The sequence below is a fragment of the Clinocottus analis genome, unplaced genomic scaffold (genome assembly GCF_023055335.1).
Source record: "Clinocottus analis isolate CAN_PGR_092001 unplaced genomic scaffold, fCliAna1.0.p SCAF_24, whole genome shotgun sequence".
Taxonomy (NCBI): domain Eukaryota; kingdom Metazoa; phylum Chordata; class Actinopteri; order Perciformes; family Cottidae; genus Clinocottus; species Clinocottus analis.
Genome location: NW_027175976.1, coordinates 2,452,858 through 2,471,932, shown reverse-complemented (window position 1 = coordinate 2,471,932; position 19,075 = coordinate 2,452,858). Strand labels below are relative to the sequence as shown.

General features: G+C 47.9%; 1 protein-coding gene across 5 annotated transcripts; it reads right to left on the bottom strand.

Annotated features, from left to right (window-relative positions):
• Positions 1-4,071: 4,071 nt before the first annotated feature.
• On the bottom strand, positions 4,072-15,352 carry LOC137793926 (insulin receptor substrate 2-like). Of its 5 annotated transcripts, XR_011078263.1 has the most exons (4): positions 12,407-15,352; positions 11,723-12,222; positions 11,466-11,588; positions 11,096-11,288 (listed from the first exon to the last, which is right to left on the bottom strand). XR_011078263.1 is itself a non-coding variant. In XM_068590387.1 (3 exons), exons 1-3 carry the CDS (start codon positions 15,052-15,054, stop codon positions 6,691-6,693), a joined length of 3,153 nt encoding a protein of 1,050 aa, XP_068446488.1. In that variant the 5' UTR covers positions 15,055-15,352; the 3' UTR covers positions 4,072-6,690. The 5 variants fall into 5 exon arrangements, 4 of the variants coding, with proteins under 4 accessions (XP_068446488.1, XP_068446484.1, XP_068446486.1 ...); XM_068590387.1 differs by lacking the exons at positions 11,096-11,288; positions 11,466-11,588 and adding an exon at positions 4,072-6,695; XM_068590383.1 differs by lacking the exon at positions 11,466-11,588.
• Positions 15,353-19,075: the final 3,723 nt, after the last annotated feature.

Below are 19,075 nucleotides of genomic sequence, written 5' to 3'. Positions count from 1 at the left end.
TCCCTCTTACTTTCTACTTCTTTTTTGCAGCTGTGCTCAGAGGTTTAATTCAACTAATGAGATGGGAAACAAAAATTGAAGAGTGAAAAAGCTTTCCAGTATGACGTGATCGGGTACAGGTCGTGTTTTGCCATAAGCAGAAGCAAGGGAGCATGCGAGAAAAAACCCCTCCTGCAGACGGGGATCTGCTTAAGCTGACATCCGAAATAGGAAACTGACATACAACGCTGCCTGCTCTCAGCCCACGAGCCATCACACCAGCTCATCGGGGGGGAATAAATATCAGTCGACTTATGCTCGGCTCTTTTTATACGACAGCCGTCTCCCCGAGTGTTTCCTTTGCAAAACATGTTTACGAGCCGCGCGAGAGTGTCGGCTGATAAGGCGGCATGTGGACCGGGCAGGCTGGAGTCTTCCACTCCACTGCCAGCGTGGTAAACAGCAGCAGGAGTGCTTGTGAGCAGTGGGCGGGACATGGGCTCCGCATGCTGTCCAAACACGTGGAGTCTGAATGCCACGGACCAGGAGATACAGAGCTGCAGAGACTTTCCATTCACACACACACACACACAGAGTCACATGCATGCACAGGCTCTCTCAAGGACGGAAAAAATGTATCCGCCATTGAAACCTTTTCCCGTTATTCTATAATCAAGAATCCTAGGAGACGATCACAAAGATTGTCAGCATGCTAAGTTGAAAAATGAGTACCAAATAATGCCAGTTCAGTTGATCATTGAATCTAAACCGAGTCAAACCACCTCGGCTAGACTCAAACTGAGCGAGCTCGAGACAATAGTGGTCCGTGAGGCTCACAAGCAGACGTCTCGACCCAGAAACTTCCTCTAGCGTTGCAGCAAGAATCCAAAAAGGACAGATCAAAATGAAAAACGCCCAGTCTTCAGATACTAAGCCAAGCATCCAGATTTTAGTTGGCCTCGAGGCAGCTTTCTGTCTGGACAAGCATGCAGAAGTGATGGCTAATAAAAACCAAAAGAGGTTCAGAGAGAATGTACCGGGGCGGACCTGTTGACCTTCATGTAACTTAGAGTGCTGTTGTTGCTCCAGGAGAAAAAGGGTAAAGAGCGGCTGATAACTAATCAAGATTTGCTGTGTTAATGGCGGCCGGTAGCGCCCATAAATCGCTCTACAATTGTGTTCTTTCTGTGTTTTTGTTGTGTGTTTATCACTCATGGCATATGAAAGAATACATAATCAACATCTGAAATATAGAAACGTGGGGGTTAAGTGCCGCAGCCTTTGAGTTCGCCGCCCACGAACAACCAGCCAGCCCTCCAAGCGAAACAAGAATCCCTTAAATGACAAACGTTGCTCATGGCATATTTCACGTTGGAAAAAAAAAAGGCCAACATGGCAGCATTTTTCAACCAGCGGCGGGGCCACATGATCCTTTGTCGTGGACGTGAACGTCTTTGTTTGCGTGACAAAAAGCAATCCATTCTCACGAGTAGTTTGATTTAGTGCTTGCGTTTCTAAAATATATGTCAGTATGTTATGTTTTCATGTGGGCTCACACCAGTGCTGCGTGCATCTGTCCTCTCTTTTCTAAAGGGAGTTAGCGCTGGTTACTGTAAGTGGGTCACAGCTCCGCCCTGCTGCTGCTGCGCGGTGAAGTTCAGTGATCCCCGGCTGAAAACCATCCTTAGGCTGATTCAGGGAGAAATAATGGGGCCAGCGCCTCTCAATCCCCTCAAGAGCCGCAGCACAGCAACGGCAAGCTAGCAAGGGAGGGAGGCCCAGGAGAAGCCGGGGTCGCCAAAGGAGCAACTATAAGACCCTAATCTACAGCGCATACCACGCATGCCGCTCGACAATGTACAGCGGGTGCATCGAGTCCACAGGGTGCAGGACGGGAGTTGCTGTTTAAAGTTCAGTTTCACAAGATTGTTTCCAGTCAGGCCTCTTCCTGCAGAACAAGGCGCGACCGCATCAGGGAAGGGAGGGGGTTTCACTCCATACTTCAGATGGCCGCAGATGACCCGTTCAATCAATTTGCCGGGAATGACAATTTTTAATTTTGATGTGCTCGATTGCTGTGTATTTGCACGTGCCTGTTTCCATGTTTGCATGTTCCCTCTTTTTTGGAAAGGAGCGCACTTGATTTCGCTGTAAGTTGGAAAGACTCTGGGATCTTCAAAGACTTCTGGGAGCGAGAGTTCATTACAAGTCGGAGGCGATCGAGCCTCCAAATCGTAGCGCGATGACGTGGCTTGCCGTTGTGAATTCTTCCTCGTTTGTCTGCGTGTCTACAAGCATGTGATTGTGAATGGGATTCTAAATTTGGGAATAATTGAGGGCATCCAGGAATAGATCAGATAGACACAAACACACACGCTCGCTTCAAAGCGGCATCCTGTAAACTGTATTTTAGAAACCGTTAAAACCATGTCGCGCAGGCTTGAGAATCTCACTTCCCTGACACTTTATTTAGCGAGCTGTCCTTTTATGTCGAGGTAGCAACAACCAGCGACAACAAAAGCATCGTGCAACAAAGACTTCTGGTTTTGTGTCCTCAAATGTGCCCGTATAGATTTCATTAAAAAAGGGGAAGGAAAAAAAAAAGTTCTTTTTTTTTGCAGACGGCCAGTCGGCGCCGAGAAGGATGAGGAACATTGTGTCCCTCCTGGTGGCGCGGTGGTGGCGGGGTTATGTAAGGCTGCTTTCCACCCAGCAGCAGAGAAGAGCCCCACTGACACTGTCACACTGCTAATTAATACACACACCAGCCAGAGGTGTGCCCTCAGTGCTTGTGTGTGTGTGTGTGTGTGTGTGTGTGTGTGTGTGTGTGTGTGTGTGTGTGTGTGTTCATTTTGTGTCTGTACTGGAGATGCTTGATGCACACAAAGAATAACAAAGCAGCTGCATCATAATCACATTGTGAGTGTGGGCTATGTTTCAGAATCAGAGTTTGGCGTCTTTAAGGGGACAACGTGAAACCCAGGCTGACTAAACGCACAATGTCACAACGTTAGCGGTCCCTATTCTCCTATTCTCACATTTCCCCTCGCTAACTCAACACGCTTTTGGGTTTCAAACCTGTTCGACTGAGCCTTTGCAAAGTCTAACAGTCTAAAGCCGTGCTGCAGCAAGGCTGCACCGTAGCAGTGAGCCTAGCTTAGCAAAGACTGCAAAAAACAGCTAGCGCGGCTATGTTCAGACCAAATATCTGCATACCAGCACATCTGCGATGGCAGTTTGGAGTTTAAGGGGAAAACGTGCTCTACTAATTATTGATAAACGACAGAACAAATTGCAAATTTTTTTGGAACGTCTGTTTCTGTGCAGCTCGGTGAATTCCTTTTGGTTTTAGCTACTTTAAGCTAGGCTAATCCCCCCGAGCTTCCACACAGACATTATCTGGGTATTAGGCTTTTCTAACTCTCCGCAACGTAAACTATTGTTTTAAATACCTCAATGCATTTTCGTCATTCAGCAAAAGTCTCAAAAGCTTGGGGGAAAAATGTGTGTAAATTGAGCCTTAAAATATTCCTTTATTTTACGATGAACGTGTGTAAAAAGATAGCTGCATGGCAAAGAAACACAATGTCCCTGTGTAACAGCTGCATGTGTGTGTGTGTGTGTGTGCGGGTAGGAAACAATAGGAAGGGGTTGTTTCACTTCATGCTCTGAACCTGCTGACCTCCAGACTCTGACTACGTAGTTTCTTCTGGAGACGCGTGGCTTGACAGGAAGTCATTGGCTCAGAATGAGCTTCCCGCCTCGGCCTCCGTCTGAAATAAAAACACTTCTGGAGAGGGAAAGTGTCGTCGGGAGAGTTCAGCTCCTCATTCTTCTGCAGGTCAAGGGGGCAAAATATGATATCCGCCTCTCTTTGATACAGCCAGGAAGCCATTAGACTTCAGTGCCAAATACATGACATTCAAGTAAGGGAGGGAGAAGAACAGGAGCAGGAGAGCATTTGGAGCCTTGTAAAGGTTCATCATTTGTGGTATAGGAAGATTATATAATTCAAAATCCATTGAATTAAAAGCGAGGCTGCATGGTATATTTTTTGTGGAAATAAAAAATGAAGACAAAGTAGTTCCTCTTTAAATAAATTCATTTATTTCTGTAGGTTGCTATCCATAATCAATACAGACAAAAGCAATACTCGACTACCAGAATTTAGAAATCATTAAAATCATCTCTTGTGAGCATCACAAACAGTATATTGAATTATGTACAATGGAAGACAACGACGCATTCAGATTGAGTCAATCCAAGACCAGTCCATCCGTCCATGGACACAGAAACGGGTAAAGCGCTTTGAGACATGTCAAGAACAAAGTTCCCAGCGACAAAAAACAAAAACACTTGGCAGAAAGAGAAATGTACAAGGAGCAAAACGGCTTCTGCTCGCCACAAGAAGAAAATAAATCATCAATGCAATGTTACATTTGGTTCCACGGTTGTAAACTAGATTGTATTCATGTCACTATTGCATATGCCATTAGGTAAAGTGTGTCAACAAGGCAAAGAGATCTCTATAATAAAATAGACAGAGTATTATTTTCCATATAGACTGTGGGAGAAAAGCAGACAATATACTGTACAACCCCAAAGCAAAACCCATCCCCTTTTGAAAAATCGGTAGCCAAAGTCTTTACACAGAAATATCCTTGCAACATCGGTAAAATCTAAGAACTATGTATTTTCAATAGATTGTTTTTAGTTAAACTCTTTCTATGTACACAATATACACATTCAAGACTCTGTAGATAAATAGATATAACTTAACGTGGTACAGCTCCAATATTATTCAACTCTGTTAAAACCGTTTCCCACGTTATGTTTGTGTGGTGTTCCTACCAGCTCAGCGATACATTCAGACATGGTGAAACGTTTTACAATCTACTGTACACTAAAGGGGGTTGTAGTTGGCACAGTGGAAGATCTCGAGGGCCAAACAGTCGGGACACTACAGAAGGCTTTCAGATGATGTTAACCAACCGTCTTGCGGCCATTTTGGAGGATCAAAGCTTAGTTTGAGACTTTGGTTAGAAGAAGGATGTCTTATCTCAGTTACAAACGACCTGTAGCTAATGTCGGCTAATGTTAGCCAGTAGGTAGCTAGCGGATGTTAGCCAGTTGCTAGTGTTAGCTAGTAGCTACCGGTAGCTAATTTCAGTTACAAACGACCTGTAGCTAATGTCGGCTAATGTTAGCTAGTAGGTAGCTGGCGGATGTTAGCCAGTTGCTACTGTTAGCTAGTAGCTACTGGTAGCTAACGTCAGCTAGAAACAGATAGTGGCTAATGTTAGCCATCATTAAACAGACTTGATGCCTTTTTTCTATGTGATCGAATATTCTAATTTGTTTTAGCATTGTCTTACGTAGTTTTGTTTTAACTTGTAACATTACATATGTCTCTTCAGCCAGAGGAAACTCTTCATGCAGTTTGCAATAAAGCTATATTTTCCAGACAGCTGGTTTTCCAGTGAACCTCCATAATGGTGCCAGATGTGTTTTGTTCTGCGCTGGGCCGGTCTACTTCTACTTTTTCAGCGATTGACCAGAAACCGTCTCCACTGTGCCCCGACCGTGTGACTTATCTTCGGCGCCACCCCTCCGTTGTCACCTCAGCTATACAGTTTGTACTGTCCTATGACATCACAGCAGAGCAGCCTGCATCGAGCTCAGCGGCAGGCCGTGGAGGTTTGAAGGTAGGAGTGTGTGAGGTCTTAGGGGCTCAAGTGACGGAGGAACTGTGGGAGGTACAGTGCATTCAGATGCCTGGTGTTATGGGGTCTGAGCTGAGTTATAAAGACATGCATAACTCTTCACGACATTTAGAAATATAATTCTTTAAGTCCAGCGCTTTGATTGGACGAAAAATAAACTAGGTTAGAATAAATAAGAAATTAGTAATTAAGAAAATACTTTAATATTAATACGATAAATCAGATCTCAAGCAGCCCCACTGTACTGTATATTTCTGAAATAATATCTTTACTGGTAAGCTTTTTAAGTTCCACAACAGAATAACAATATAGAGATGTAGGTCCAAACAGACATACCGTAATAGAATATTTATCTCTTATTTCTTAGAAAACATAAGGACAGTATAGACATTAAGGCATTGGTAGGTCCTTTCAGACATTCGTCTTCCAAAAATAAATAACATATTCATCTAAATATAGTTATATTCTCCGTGTACCTTGGTATCCTCGCTCCCTGGGCCATTTGTATGGTAAGTTTCTTTGTTCACCGCCGTACCGGTTAGTTGTACTTTGTCTCAGAAACACACTCGCACTCACACCGGTAGTCTGAAAACTACCCTCAGGTAAATAAATAGTATCTGGGTTTCCATTAGAGTTGTGTTACTCTCTGACTATCTTTGCTCTGTGCTTGCGGCAAAATGTGGGTCACAGGTGAGATGGCCTCTAAAAGCACAGGGAACATGAGACGCACAGATACGCGACGCAAACGTCACGCACACACACACACACACACACACACAAACGCACCTATCCTGCCTCCAGCGAAAATTCATGACATGCATAGACGGTGACCTGCTTGTTTCCTAAGTGTGTGTGATTGTTGCTGAGGGTCCAAACAGTCTTTTCGGGCCACAGAGCCCAGTGGAAGGGCAAAGTGGAGTTTTTCTTTCCTCTTTTCTTCTGAGCAGCAAGTCGGTGAAGACGCCAATTCAAAGGATGGAGAAGTCCTTCAGTCTGCAAGAAACGGCCAGAGAGAAAAAGAGGGCATTAGTGTCTTTGGCTTTAACTACAGGATGAATATTTGTAGCAGCAGACTCAAAGAGACACTGTGAAGTTTATTCATGTTAAACAAAAGTCATATTTCAATTCAGTGTTTCTCACCCGAACTCATTGTGTGAATGTTTTCAGCTCAAGCAAATGTGCTTCCTCATAAAACACTTAAAATCTTGGGCAGTTTACGTTACATTTTGAGAGCTTTAAGGTCTTTTTCTTTCCTGCCGTGATGGCAGGACCCGCTCATAAAAACATGTCTCTATAGGGCTACTAGCGGTAGGGAACTCCACAGGGTGCCTTTAATATTTATATGTAACATATAAACGTTCCAAGGCTGCGTCATCTCACAAATCCAAGTCAAGAAACGTGCAAACCACGGACAACACCAGTACCAACAACGCAGCACTTTCAGAGCCTGCAGACCTGAGAGAACATACTGTCTTGTACTGTACAGCATGAACTCAGATTAGGCGGACGTTTTTCTGTGCCACAACAACACGCCGGGGAAAGCAGCTCGAATAACAAGAACAGCGAGTGCTGCTCGCACACACACACACACACACACACACACACACACACACACACACACACACACACACACACACACACACACACACATACATACGTGTTGGTGAGGAGGGATTTGGGATGTGTTAACCTGATTGTTTCATGTGCCTTTGCTCGTCCTTAATGGCGATATTTAGTGCAAATTTCTGTTCGTTGCGAGCCCCGATCTTTACCTCACATTGCCCCCTACCCGGACATCCAATCCTGTGGCTGGATGCTGCGTGTCACTTCTTCACACAGCAGCTGTTTAGCCAGAGGAAGCTGCTTGGAGGACCGCAGAGAGGGAAGGGAGGGGGCTCTTGTGGGAGGCTGGTGGTCGGCAGCGGCCGTTATTACATAATCTGGGATATAGCGATGGTGAGGGGGGGGTTGGGGGTCTCCTGTCGCGCTGCCGTGTTGCTATGGACACCCGCCGAGTGGAGGAGAACCAGCTACTAGTAGAGTAGCTGCTGCATCTCCGATATTATACACAGAGAGAAACTATTCATAATTATGATTGATTGTGTGGCCACTGTTGAAGGGGGAATCAAGATCAGTTCGGTGGCTGTAAAGATGTCTCTTAAATGTAATGGGACAAGAAGGCGATCTGCTTTTGGGGCGAACTGTCCCTTTAAGACCTGCAGAGTTCCCCCACTTACACAGAAGATGACCCTGTTTGGCTGATGCTGTTATCTTTTCATCACCGATCCAGATAGATGTATTATTGGTTCGATGCTCGACTGCCACGAGAGGTGAGGTGGACGGGTGAGGAGCGAAACAACATGCCCGCCGCACCTTGCGCCGCGCATTAGCCAGCTGCTGTCCACCGAGTAGCCGCCGGCCCTCTCTGATCTACCCCAGGCCGTCTAATCTCGCCTACAGAGGCCGTAATCTCATCTGGAGCCGTGGCCGGCTAAATGTGGGGAGCGCTGGCCACGCAGTTATCTAGCAGCGCTTCTGTCTGGAACATCCCGGCCTACTTTAGCGCGCGCGCCCCCTCCTGCTCCTCCTCCTCCTCCTCCTCCTCCTCCTCCTCCTGCTCCTCCCCCCACCCCCCCCCTTGAAATGACACGCACACACACACACACACACACACACACACACACACACACACACACGCTGGAAACTCTGACACAAGAGCCCGCGGTGTTACGTGTGCATGTTTGTTCTCCATATATCAAGTAACATGGCATTTCTGGACTTCCTGGTCGGGCTGTTCGCACCACTTTGTTATGTTTGCCGGATCTCAGCTTCAACGTGGACGTAAATAAACCACTCAACAGCTTATATATATATATATGTGTGTGTGTGTGTGTGTGTGACGTTGGGCTGCCGGCTAAAATCAGTCCCTTTTTTACGAGTAACTGCAGAATAAAGTGACATGTGGAAAATCAGAAACAAGCCGCACGGGCACCACAAAAAAAAATCATTCCAGCAGTGGAAAAAGTGGTATCAATGCAGCATTCATGCAAAATGTCTAAGTGTGTGCTCGAGTGTGAGTGTGTGGTACATTTTGTCTATAAAATGTCAGAAAATACAAACAAAACCACTAAAAAGCCCAGGATTATGTTAACCAGTGTCACCTTGTTGAGGGAGCCGTATCTACTGAGCATGCTCAGAGCGAGTTAGGGATGCATGGCCGTGCAGGCTAGACCCCTTTCGCTCCCCTTGACATCGCAACTCAAAACACATAACACAAGAAGTGCATGTAGCATTGGCGTACACGCAGCATGCTCTGAGGGTGCGTTGTGGTTCCACCGCGCCCACCACTTGCGATGACATCACTCTCGCACTACTCCCGAGTGAATGGCGTTTCAGTGGAAGCGGGCTTTGAGCCGATGGACACGAATGCCTCTAATCTGGCCCGACGAATTAAACACACACACACAAAGATGCTGATGGTCGTGCTCTCTGCATCCTGCTTGAGGGAGGAGGGGGGAGGCAGATGGCAGGCTGTCATTAGCGGGGGTAGCTCGGGGTGAGTGTATGTGTGTGAATGTGAGGCAGAGACATTGTGTGTATGCGTCTACGTGCTCGTGGTCAACGGTCAACGGCAGGGAAATGAGAGCGTTTCCATGCGTGTGAAGACAGGGCACAGTGGCGGGTGTTTAACCTCCAACCCCAGTTCATCCCCCCAACTGCACACACACTAGGCCATCTGCCACAGCAGGGCTCCTCCGGACCTGGAGACCCTTAACCCCCCCACCGAGCCCTTCCCTTTGTAACCAGTGTGATGCCTGATGACCATGAAAAGCAAAAGCCAATCAAACCTTCATCACATAAAGGTGTTCTGCGGCGCCAGATAAAGGTATTAGACAGCCGATGAGGCGTAAACAGAGACGGGCGACTTGGCTAATCTGGGTCTGGGACAGGACATCCACCTGGCTGAGCTGCGGCTCGCCACGAGAAAGGGGCCAGGAGAGCACAGGTAAGCGCCTTGCCGAGGAGGTAAACAGACACTTTGACCCGCATGCCGAGCACCAGGACATCTAAGCCTCCTCGAGGTGTGCGCGGCCAAAAAGTACGTATCCAGCTGTCAAAAAGCTTACCACCTCTGGGACGTCCTCATAAACACAACACCAAAGCCCGGAGGCTAGTGGGGCCCGGCACAAAAAAACAAACTTTGACCCTTTGACCCTCCCTCGCCCCACAGAGCAGTGGGCCCCGAGCATTCAGAGTAAACAAATCAGGGGGCCGCACGTACACCGCTTCCCAGGATGCACTTCGGTCGAAGGGTGGGGGGCCTCACAGGGGAGTATCATTTGTCCCTCTGAAAAGCAGCGCCTCCCCACCTCTTTCTACTGAGCCACCCCTCCTCTCTGCTTGTCTTACTTCTGCTAAGTGAACAACCTAATGAGGCAGAAGTGCAGCGGTGTGCACGTGCCATCCCGCCCCATTATGCACGCATTGGTTGGCTCCCCCACAAACAAGTCAGGCCCTGGAAAACAAACCGGGCCTCTCTCTCTCTCTCCCTCCCCTCCTCTCTCTGCCAAGTGTTTTCACGGAAGCACACGACGCCACTGGAAAAAATAAGGAAAAAAAAGGGAGAAAAACCCTGATGGGTTCGCAGGCGTACGTGCTACAGTCCACATGTATGTGCTTGACTGGTCCCCGCCCTCTTCCCACTCATTTACATTCCAGTTTTATCAACGCCATAAAACACAAATTATAATAATTGTACTCCATCAAAACACTTGCGAACCGACGCAGCTCAGATAAAAGCAAACAACCGCGTGAGAGCACGCGTTGTTGAGAGGCCCTTTGCTGGAAATAAACTAAACAAACAAAACAGCCATTTGACTATTTGAGTCGTGTCACTGTCGAGGATGAGGACGTATTTAAATTAAATGATTTCCCTCTGACTGTGCAAAATCTTCTTTTTGGGGGGTATGTGCTGTGTTCAACATAAAAAACAACTTTTCTATCTCTCTCTTTCTGGCATGTGGTGAAATAAAAGCCACTTTCTATTCAAATGGCCCGGAGCCGGGACAAAAAACCGTCTCTGCCAGGAATGCGGACCGTGACATCCAGTTACCTGACGGCCGCGTAGCAACCCGTCCCCACTTTGTTGTTTTCCCTCTCGCCGCCTACAAGGACACAAACACATGTCCACAAACACATGTCCACTTGTGCTGGGGGCCTCACGTGCTGGGGGCCTCACATGTCAGCGTGCAGAGCCCTTCCTCCCACTGCAACCCTCTTATGTGCTCGACGACAACAACAGCCGGAAATGCCCGAGGCTCTGTGAATAATCTCCAGTGTCTCATTTCTGTTTCTTTTGAGCAAACAACTTCCATTCATAATAGGCGTCGGCGGAATGTCAATATCTATTTTATTTATTTATTTTGTTTGTATCTGCAGCCTCCGTGAGCACCAGCAGCGGCAGCAGAGAGGCATCCTGTTCCGCCGTGCTGCTTGTTTACTTCAGAGCTCCCATCTTGGTCACGTTTCATGGCAGCCTCGTGCTGCGTTCGCGTGTTGTGGGGAAATCTTGGAAGGAACCAAATACTAATGAGTAAAAAAAAAACACAGTAAAGCGTGACGATTGATACTCAAACCAGCAGACGCTTCTCATCTTAAAAAACAGAAACCCCTTGGTACTGTGTTTTTTTTTGCAAGTACCGCCACATAAGTACAAATGCAGAATATGAAAGTACTCAGAAGTCGGAGCTAAAAAAGCGGCACCTGAAGGCTGCATCAGCACCACCTTTATGTACTTTGAGAGTCACAGAGCTCATTTGAATTTCTGGAGGAAATACAAGTTTTTCCTTCCTGCTTGTTTTTCCTTCTCCTCCATTTAGCTGCCAGCTGTACGGTGGAGGAAAATCCCTTGTTTAAAAAACTCTTACAACAGTGTCTTCCCTCCTTTAAAACAATAACAGCCTCCGGACTTTAAGCTGAAAGTTGAGATACATTATTTTGCAGTGACACGCCTGACTCACCTTTGGCAGTGGTTGCAGCCTCTTTGAATCCCAAACAGACATATGGTGAGCTGTGTAATCCATTGATGCCTCCTTTGCAGCTGCTGGTGGGTTTGAAGCCGGCCAGTTCCTCGCATTTCTCCACGTCCCTGTTGTCCAGCAGGTTCAAGGCAATGTAGTTCAGCCCGCTTGGGTAGGCGGCCGAGCCCTGCCGGTTCACCGGGCTGCCGTACTCCTCGTCGGAGCCCTCGCTGCTCCGGGAGGAGATGTTTTCCACCGAGCTGTGCCTCTTCATCGTGTCCCCGCGGGCGAAGGAGGGGAAGACCGGCGTCACCGTGGCGGTGGATGAGAAGGTCTCAGAGCTGTGGCGCCGCCGTCCCTGCGGGTTGGCCCGGATCACCTTGGCGGAGCAGTCAGGGTCCACTGTGGAGGAAGGCGTGGTCCCAAGCAGGAAGACCCCAATGCTTTCTGGGACTCCCTGGTCTCCCAGAGAGAGCCTGCTCTCCCTGCTGCTCTGGCAACTGGGGAACAAAGTTAAAAACAAAGAAAACACATTTAACTTTCATGCTAGCAAAAAAAATCCCAAAGGTTTGACATAATGCTTCTTGTTATCACCAGTATATATTTATTAAGATTAAATTAAAAGGATTCACATTATCAAAGTTTATATTCATGAATTCTCGCTCCCAGCACAGTTACACATACCTTGCTGTGTGAGGAACAAGCTGAGGAGGCGAGCTGGTCATCCCAAATGACATCTCGGTGTAGTCATTTTTCACCTCAGCGCCGAGGCCCTGAGACCCTCTCTCACTCCCCAGATGGTACGCTCCAGCCTCCTCTGAGCACGTGGGCAACTCTGGGAGTGTGTCCAAGCGTTCAGCGGGGGTGTCAGCCTCCTTGGATGAGTGCGAGCCCGGCTCCAGGTTCATGTAGTCTGCCAGGGAGGACCTCACAGGGGCCCCGCCGCTGGAGCCCGATGATGAAGACCGGCTCTCTGTGGAGGCAACGGACAATCTCGCGCCACCGAAGTCGATGTTAATGTATTCTCCGGGGCTGCGGGGTTCTCCGGGCAGGGGGTGCTCGTTCATGCTGGGCAGGGTCCTCACGGTGTCGAGGGAAAGCCGGTTTGGCCTGCCGAGCCGCCCTCTATAGGCCAGGTTCTCCGCCCGGCCGTGTCTGACCGGGGAGGGTACCGAGGGGCTCAGCGGAGAGCTTTGGGCTCCACTGGGCTGCATCACTGAATAATAGTCGGACTCCCCCACCCTCTGCCTCAAACTCTGAGGGCTCATCAACACATACTGGCTGGTTTCGTCATTCCTGGAGGCCTGAAGTTTAGCAGGGAGCGAGAGGGAGCCGGCTTGGTACGCTGACCTCGCCGGCGCTGGTTCCCCCGCAAGCAGACCCGAGTAGTAATCGGGTGGCGTCTGGAGTGGAGGTGCGTTCCCAGGTGACATGTTCATGTATTCACCGTGCCGGTCTGGGCTCCCCATGGAGGACTTGGAGCCACACCACATCCTCATGTAGCCGTTATCCTCCAGAGAGCTGCTGCAGGGGGAGTTGGTCTTGAAGCCGCCGGCAGCCGCCTGAGGATGCACCCGAGGGTTCACGATCTGCTTCGGTGCAGACACACACATGGGGCTCATGGGCACGTAGTTGTCTACCTTGCCCGACTGGGCGGCCACGCCTGGCGTCATTGGCATGTAGCCACCATCTTCGGCGAGGTTACTGCTGGAGCTCCTGGACGAACCGATTTCAATGTCGCCGTAGTCCTCGGGGTAGCACACTTTGGGCGAAGCGGAGTGAGAGTTCTGTCCGTGAGCCATCCTCATGAGCGTGTACTCATCCAGGGAGGCCGACGACAGCGGCGCCACCACGCGTTGTTGACGTGGTGTGGTGAGGGAGTGCGTCCGCTTCCTGTAAGCCTTGTCGTCGCCACCGCCGCCGGCGGCCCCGGATCCCTCCATTATCATGTAGCCACAGGGGTCGTTGATGTCACGGGACGGGGGCGTGCTGGACAGGGAGTCAGGAGTGTCGCTGCGGGTCAGGGGGATGAATCGGAGTTCCCCCGGGCTGGAGCTGTAGTCGTCACACAGCATGAAGCCAGTGTCACTGAGGGAGCCGGAGATGGAGGCGCTGCAGCTGAAAGGCCGCCTGGCTTTGTCAGGAGTGGAGATGCGGGCGCCGCCTCTGGGAGACATGCTGATGGGGCTGGAGGTGCCCGGCGGGGAGTTGGACACCGGCATGGACCGGCTGTGATGCAGGTTGGAGGAATCCAGCATTCTGCAGGTGCGCCCGCTGCTGAGGGTGTGGGACCTGATGAGGTGATTCCCTTGGTTTGGACTGGTGGGACTCCCGCTCACAGATATGGACATGGACACGGGCCGGGTCACGCTTCCGTCCCCTTCGCTCGCCGTTCTGATCCGACAGGACGTGAACTTCCGCCCAGGGGACGTCGCCGCCATGCTGTCCGTCCTTGATCTCCTCAACAGGCCGGTCTGGCTGGGGGGGAGGTTGTTGAGGTTGCGCCGCGTGGGCACCGAGATGGGGTTGGTGCTGGCCGACTGGCTCTTGCTCCGCGGCCTGAACTCGGACAGCTCCTTCATGGCCTTCATGGCCTCCAGGATGGTCTCGTGGATGTTCTGCGCCACCACGGAGTCCTCCGCCTGCATCCAGAACTCCCCGGGCCCGGTCACCGCCGATCGGCCCACCTCGATGAAGAAGAAGCTGTCGGAGTGGCCACATCGCCTGATGTTCATGAGCTGCAAACTGACAGCCGGGGTTTCAGAGTTCAGCTTGACGAAGCTGATGGTCCTGCTGGACAAGCACAGCCTGTAGACCCCAGTGAGGTTCTTGATCTGACCCAGGCCTTTGGATTTCAAGTTGACCTGCCACACCTCCTTATAAGCAGCTGTTGCAGGGGCAATAAGCCCGTAGTTGGCTTCCTCAAAGCCCACTAAAGAGGAGGTGGAAGCGGGGCTGTCATACACCTTCCCCTCGGCTATGAGATCAGTCAAAACCGTGTACCAGCTCTCCTGCTCCTGCTCGCTGTCCGCCGCCACCGCGAAGTACTCGTCCTTGGTGTAGAGGGCGATGAGGTGCTTGTGCTTGGCGTCGGCCCGCTTGTTCACGCACAGACACGAGTCCAAAGTTATGAGCCGTTTCGCGGCGGACTTGTTCCTCCATTTCTTCTCGCTCTCGTAGTACTCCAGGCGCGCGGGGCAGCGCTCCGTGGGCTCGCGCAGCACGAAGAAGCGCCTGTGTCCGTGTTTTTGCTTCCGCAGGTATCCGCACTTCTTCACGCCGTTCGTCCCACTAGGTAACAGGTGTCCTCCTGTCGCCGGAGGACTTGCCATTTCTTCTCCACGTCTCTTCTGTTTTTTTTGTTGTTTTTTTTTTACTCCCCCAAGTTTCAGATGAGCACGCTTTCTTGCTTCGTTTTTTTCTCACTTCAAAGAGATATCGTGTTTTGTTTTTTTTTAAAGAGAAGAAAAAATATATATATAAATTAATCTAATCCATCGCGCGGACACCGAGAAATATGCGTCCGCTGTACGCCACGGGAGAAGCGACTGTGTACCCGAACCAGACCGGGAGACTGATCTGATCCTGGAGAAAAACAACATGTGACGCTGCTGCTCTAAAAACAGAATAAAACACGGAGTCATAGGGGGGCGGAGCCTGCTGCGGGGCTCGTGCCTGTCCATCGCGCTCTCCGGCGCTCCCATTGGCTGCTTCAATAATTCAAAGCAAGCAAACCCCGCCCTCACCCTCTTTTTTTCCCCCAACAGCCCTGTCGTGTAGAAACAGAAATCACAAGCCCGTTGAATAACAGCAATTCCTACGAACTGTCGAAAGCCAGAAAAAAAAGCACACACACGATACTTGTTTTATGTATTTATTGTAATGCAATCGGAGTGATACCTCCTCGTTGTTGTGTTGCAGTGTGATTGACAAGCCAATTTGGATTAGCTAGGATTTGAAACGTGTAACATAATGCTGAGGCTGTAAGAGTGTAAACAACCCTGCTGTCCCACTTGTTATGTAAGGAGCGTTGTGGTCTATATTTAAACCTGTGGGTATTCCTCTCCAGCTGGAACCGAATGATTCCTATTTCAACACCATATATACTCCAGTAGTGTGCACGTTTGGTAATAATTATGGAAAATAAGTGTTCAAAATATACTTTTTCCATGTAAACTTAAAAAGAATAATACAAACAAACAGCTGAAGAAGACGGGGGACCTTGTTTTTTCTGTGTGTTTTGATATTCCTTCATGTTTGTGATGCCCTTTGCTGCACATACAAAAATAAATGTTATTTTTGAATGAAAAACAGGCATCTCACAGAGGGGGGATGACGAAAGTGAATGCGTCAGAGGCCCCTGTGTCATAACAAGCTGCAGAAATGCCGCCATCATCTGGCTGCTCGTTCTGCTGCACGCACGTCTTCCCCCACGCATAATTCAAAACAAAACAACAACTTCTTTTTTCCCTCTTCCGCTTGGCTCTCAATTTAAAGACAAAAAAAGAACAGGCACCGAAAGGTCGTGCCGGATAACAGGCCCTGCTTTGGGCTGTGAAGGGGCCTCACAGGCATCTGTTTCGTCAGATCATCTCGGCAATTATGCCAGTAATTCTCCCTATGATCTTCGGGATCATTAGTCATGTCCACCCCACAACCCAAACCCAAACACACACTTTTTATAATCCCCCCAACAAGCAGATTACACTCAATGGAGGTGTCAGTGTGAATTAGATGCTATGAATGAAGGGCGTGCCCCTTCAGACAAACACATACCGTAGATACTCTAGATTAAGGTTAATCCTGCCTTCTCTAATCACCATTGTGGTCATATTGATATTGTTGATGCCTGTGTGTGTGTGTGTGTGTGTGTGTGTGTGTGTGTGTGTGTGTGTGTGTGTGTGTGTGTGTGTGTGTGTGGGTGTGTGTGGGTGTGTGCGCGTGTGTGTGCGCGTTATCCCGGTGACGTTTGCCCGTTGCCTATTTTTCTGTTTTTCACACGAGTGTATTTGCCGAGGATCAACAGTGTGGCATGTGTTTTGAGCTTTAGCCCCGTCACTTATAATCTGAGATATGGGCGAAAAAAACATCAACACCTCCACCAGGATTTAGTAACACAGATGTAAACAGCCGGAGGCAATCAAAAGCAAAAGGGAACAAAGAGATTATTGTTGACACCTAAGCGGTGAGGACACACAATAACTTGGCAACAACACCGAAGGGGATGAGCGCTGAATACTGTTGTTTTGCAGGCAGTGCACGGGACGTGGTGTGCTGATACGTTCCCACAGGGTGGCTTTTTGTACCCAAAACCAGTCTTGGGTATCTTCTGTCCCTCTGCGAGCCCGAGCCCAGGGGCCGTCCATTACCTGCGCTGAGGCCGGTGAAACTCCTGTAAATTAGGAGCTCTTCTGCCTCGGCGGGATATTTTGGCATTCTTTCCACCGCTGGTTCATTTTCAACTCCACGAGGGCTCGCCGCATTGGACTAGACCTCCCCAGTGTGAACGGGCTATGGGACAGACTGGAGCCTTCAGCTGCCTCCAGCAGTCTTTGTCCGACTATTACTATCAGTTATGTCAGTAGTATTTGTAAGTAGCAGCATCACATAGTATGATAGTGATTAGCAATACAGAGGTAGTTGATATAGTGGGTAATAAAAGCGGTAGTTAAACTTAATAAGATAAGGACTAGTAAAAAGCTTGTACACAGTTCTGTAGTGTGGTATAATCTGTTGAGGGCATCGGGTCTCTAGGTCTAGGTCTGTGTCACGTTGGATGTTTTAGCATTAGTATGCATAAGTGCCTCGTACTCCACTTTAAAGAGCCCAAACTGTTCATTTTTTAATTTTTCCAAAAGAGACGCTAATGTTTTTGGTCCGACGGCCGTGTAGTATTATTATCAGTCGACTTGCTTTCAAAAGGATAAGTAGAACAGTTGCAGAGGGAGCTACTTCGTATTTTGATAAGAAAAGTTGGGTCAACTTGACTCCGAACGAGTATTATTTCCTCAACAACAGTTGTGGATTAAGATAACCTGTTCAACCGGTAGAATCTTGTGGTCAACGTGACCTGAGAGAAGGAAACAAGTTGAGCCGACCTACTTTTTTGAATCAGGAAAAAGGTGTGCACATTACGTCAACTAAATAGCTGCTTGACTTTGGCAGCGTTTGTTTCTAAAATAATAAACACAAAAACTATATTAAAAAACACTTTGTGTTGATAGAGTGACATTGTCAAAGTGGAAAATGCACCAAAATACTTGAGGAAAAAGAGCTTATTCACTCTATTTGTTTGAAAAATAAAACATTACGAAGTCACAGTACTTTTTCCCACCCAAATCAAACACAGTGTAGTTTAATACCGGTGATAAAAATATAAGGTCGATGAACATTTCCACACACAAAAACACGGCAGCTTTTCACTGTGTAAAAAAGAGGGTTACGCTCAGAACCAGAGGTTTTCCACGGTCACTGCTCTGCAGCACAGAAAGCCTTTTCAAGCTTCAAAGCGTCCACACATGCAGCTCTAACTTCTAACACCCGCATGATTGTCTCACTTCAAAACAAGTGTGTGTGTCGATCCCTTGGCCTCAGTGTGAATGCATGCACATACTCAAACACACAGAGAAGACACAGATGTCAGAAGATTCATCATTTTTGCAATCACAGAATTGCAATTAAAGCTGCAGGGATTGATTGTTTAAATTGTCAATTAATCGGTTCATACGTATTTTTCCAATGAACAAATTCATGGTTTGGTCTCTAAATCCCAGAGGAACGTATAACATATTGTATTTTCCAGATATGGTTGTTGAATGCGTTTACAAAGGAATGTTTTTGGTCAAATCTTGACTTTCCACTTATAGTAATAAAAAAGGTCTAGATCATGTTTGCATCTAAAGCCAAAAGCACAGCAATCTCATAGTACAAGCAAATACTATTAGTCTAAACCCATAAGAGGATACTTGTTTGTAGATTGTGTAACACTGACCTCTAGCGGCAGAGGACAAATACTGCATGACTCGAAGTGAGTTTGTTTTTGCAGATGGCCCATATATATATATATATATATATATATATATATATATATATATATATATATATATATATATATATATATATATATATATATATATATATATACACATCATCATAATGTCCATTTTCTCCACTCCTGTTATTGATGACATTGTGAATATCTTCAAGTCTCTCATGCTGTCATCTCCTTGATGTCCTGTATACTGAAAGAAAATACGAAAATGCTAGAATAGTTTTTTCATATATTTCTTGGCATACAGACAACAGTCGAGGTTAAATCAGCATTGTTTTCGTTACCCAAAATAATGTTCTATA

What these genes read in the sequence shown, in the direction of transcription:
- LOC137793926 (XM_068590383.1), bottom strand. Translation starts at nt 15,054, where the DNA reads ATGGCAAGTCCTCCGGCGACAGGAGGACACCTGTTACCTAGTGGGACG. An exon ending in CTTGTTCCTCACACAGCAAG is followed by an intron (nt 12,223 to 12,406) that starts GTATGTGTAACT and finishes TTTGTTCCCCAG; the next exon opens with TTGCCAGAGCAGCAGGGAGA. An exon ending in GGCTGCAACCACTGCCAAAG is followed by an intron (nt 11,289 to 11,722) that starts GTGAGTCAGGCG and finishes TTTACTCATTAG; the next exon opens with TATTTGGTTCCTTCCAAGAT.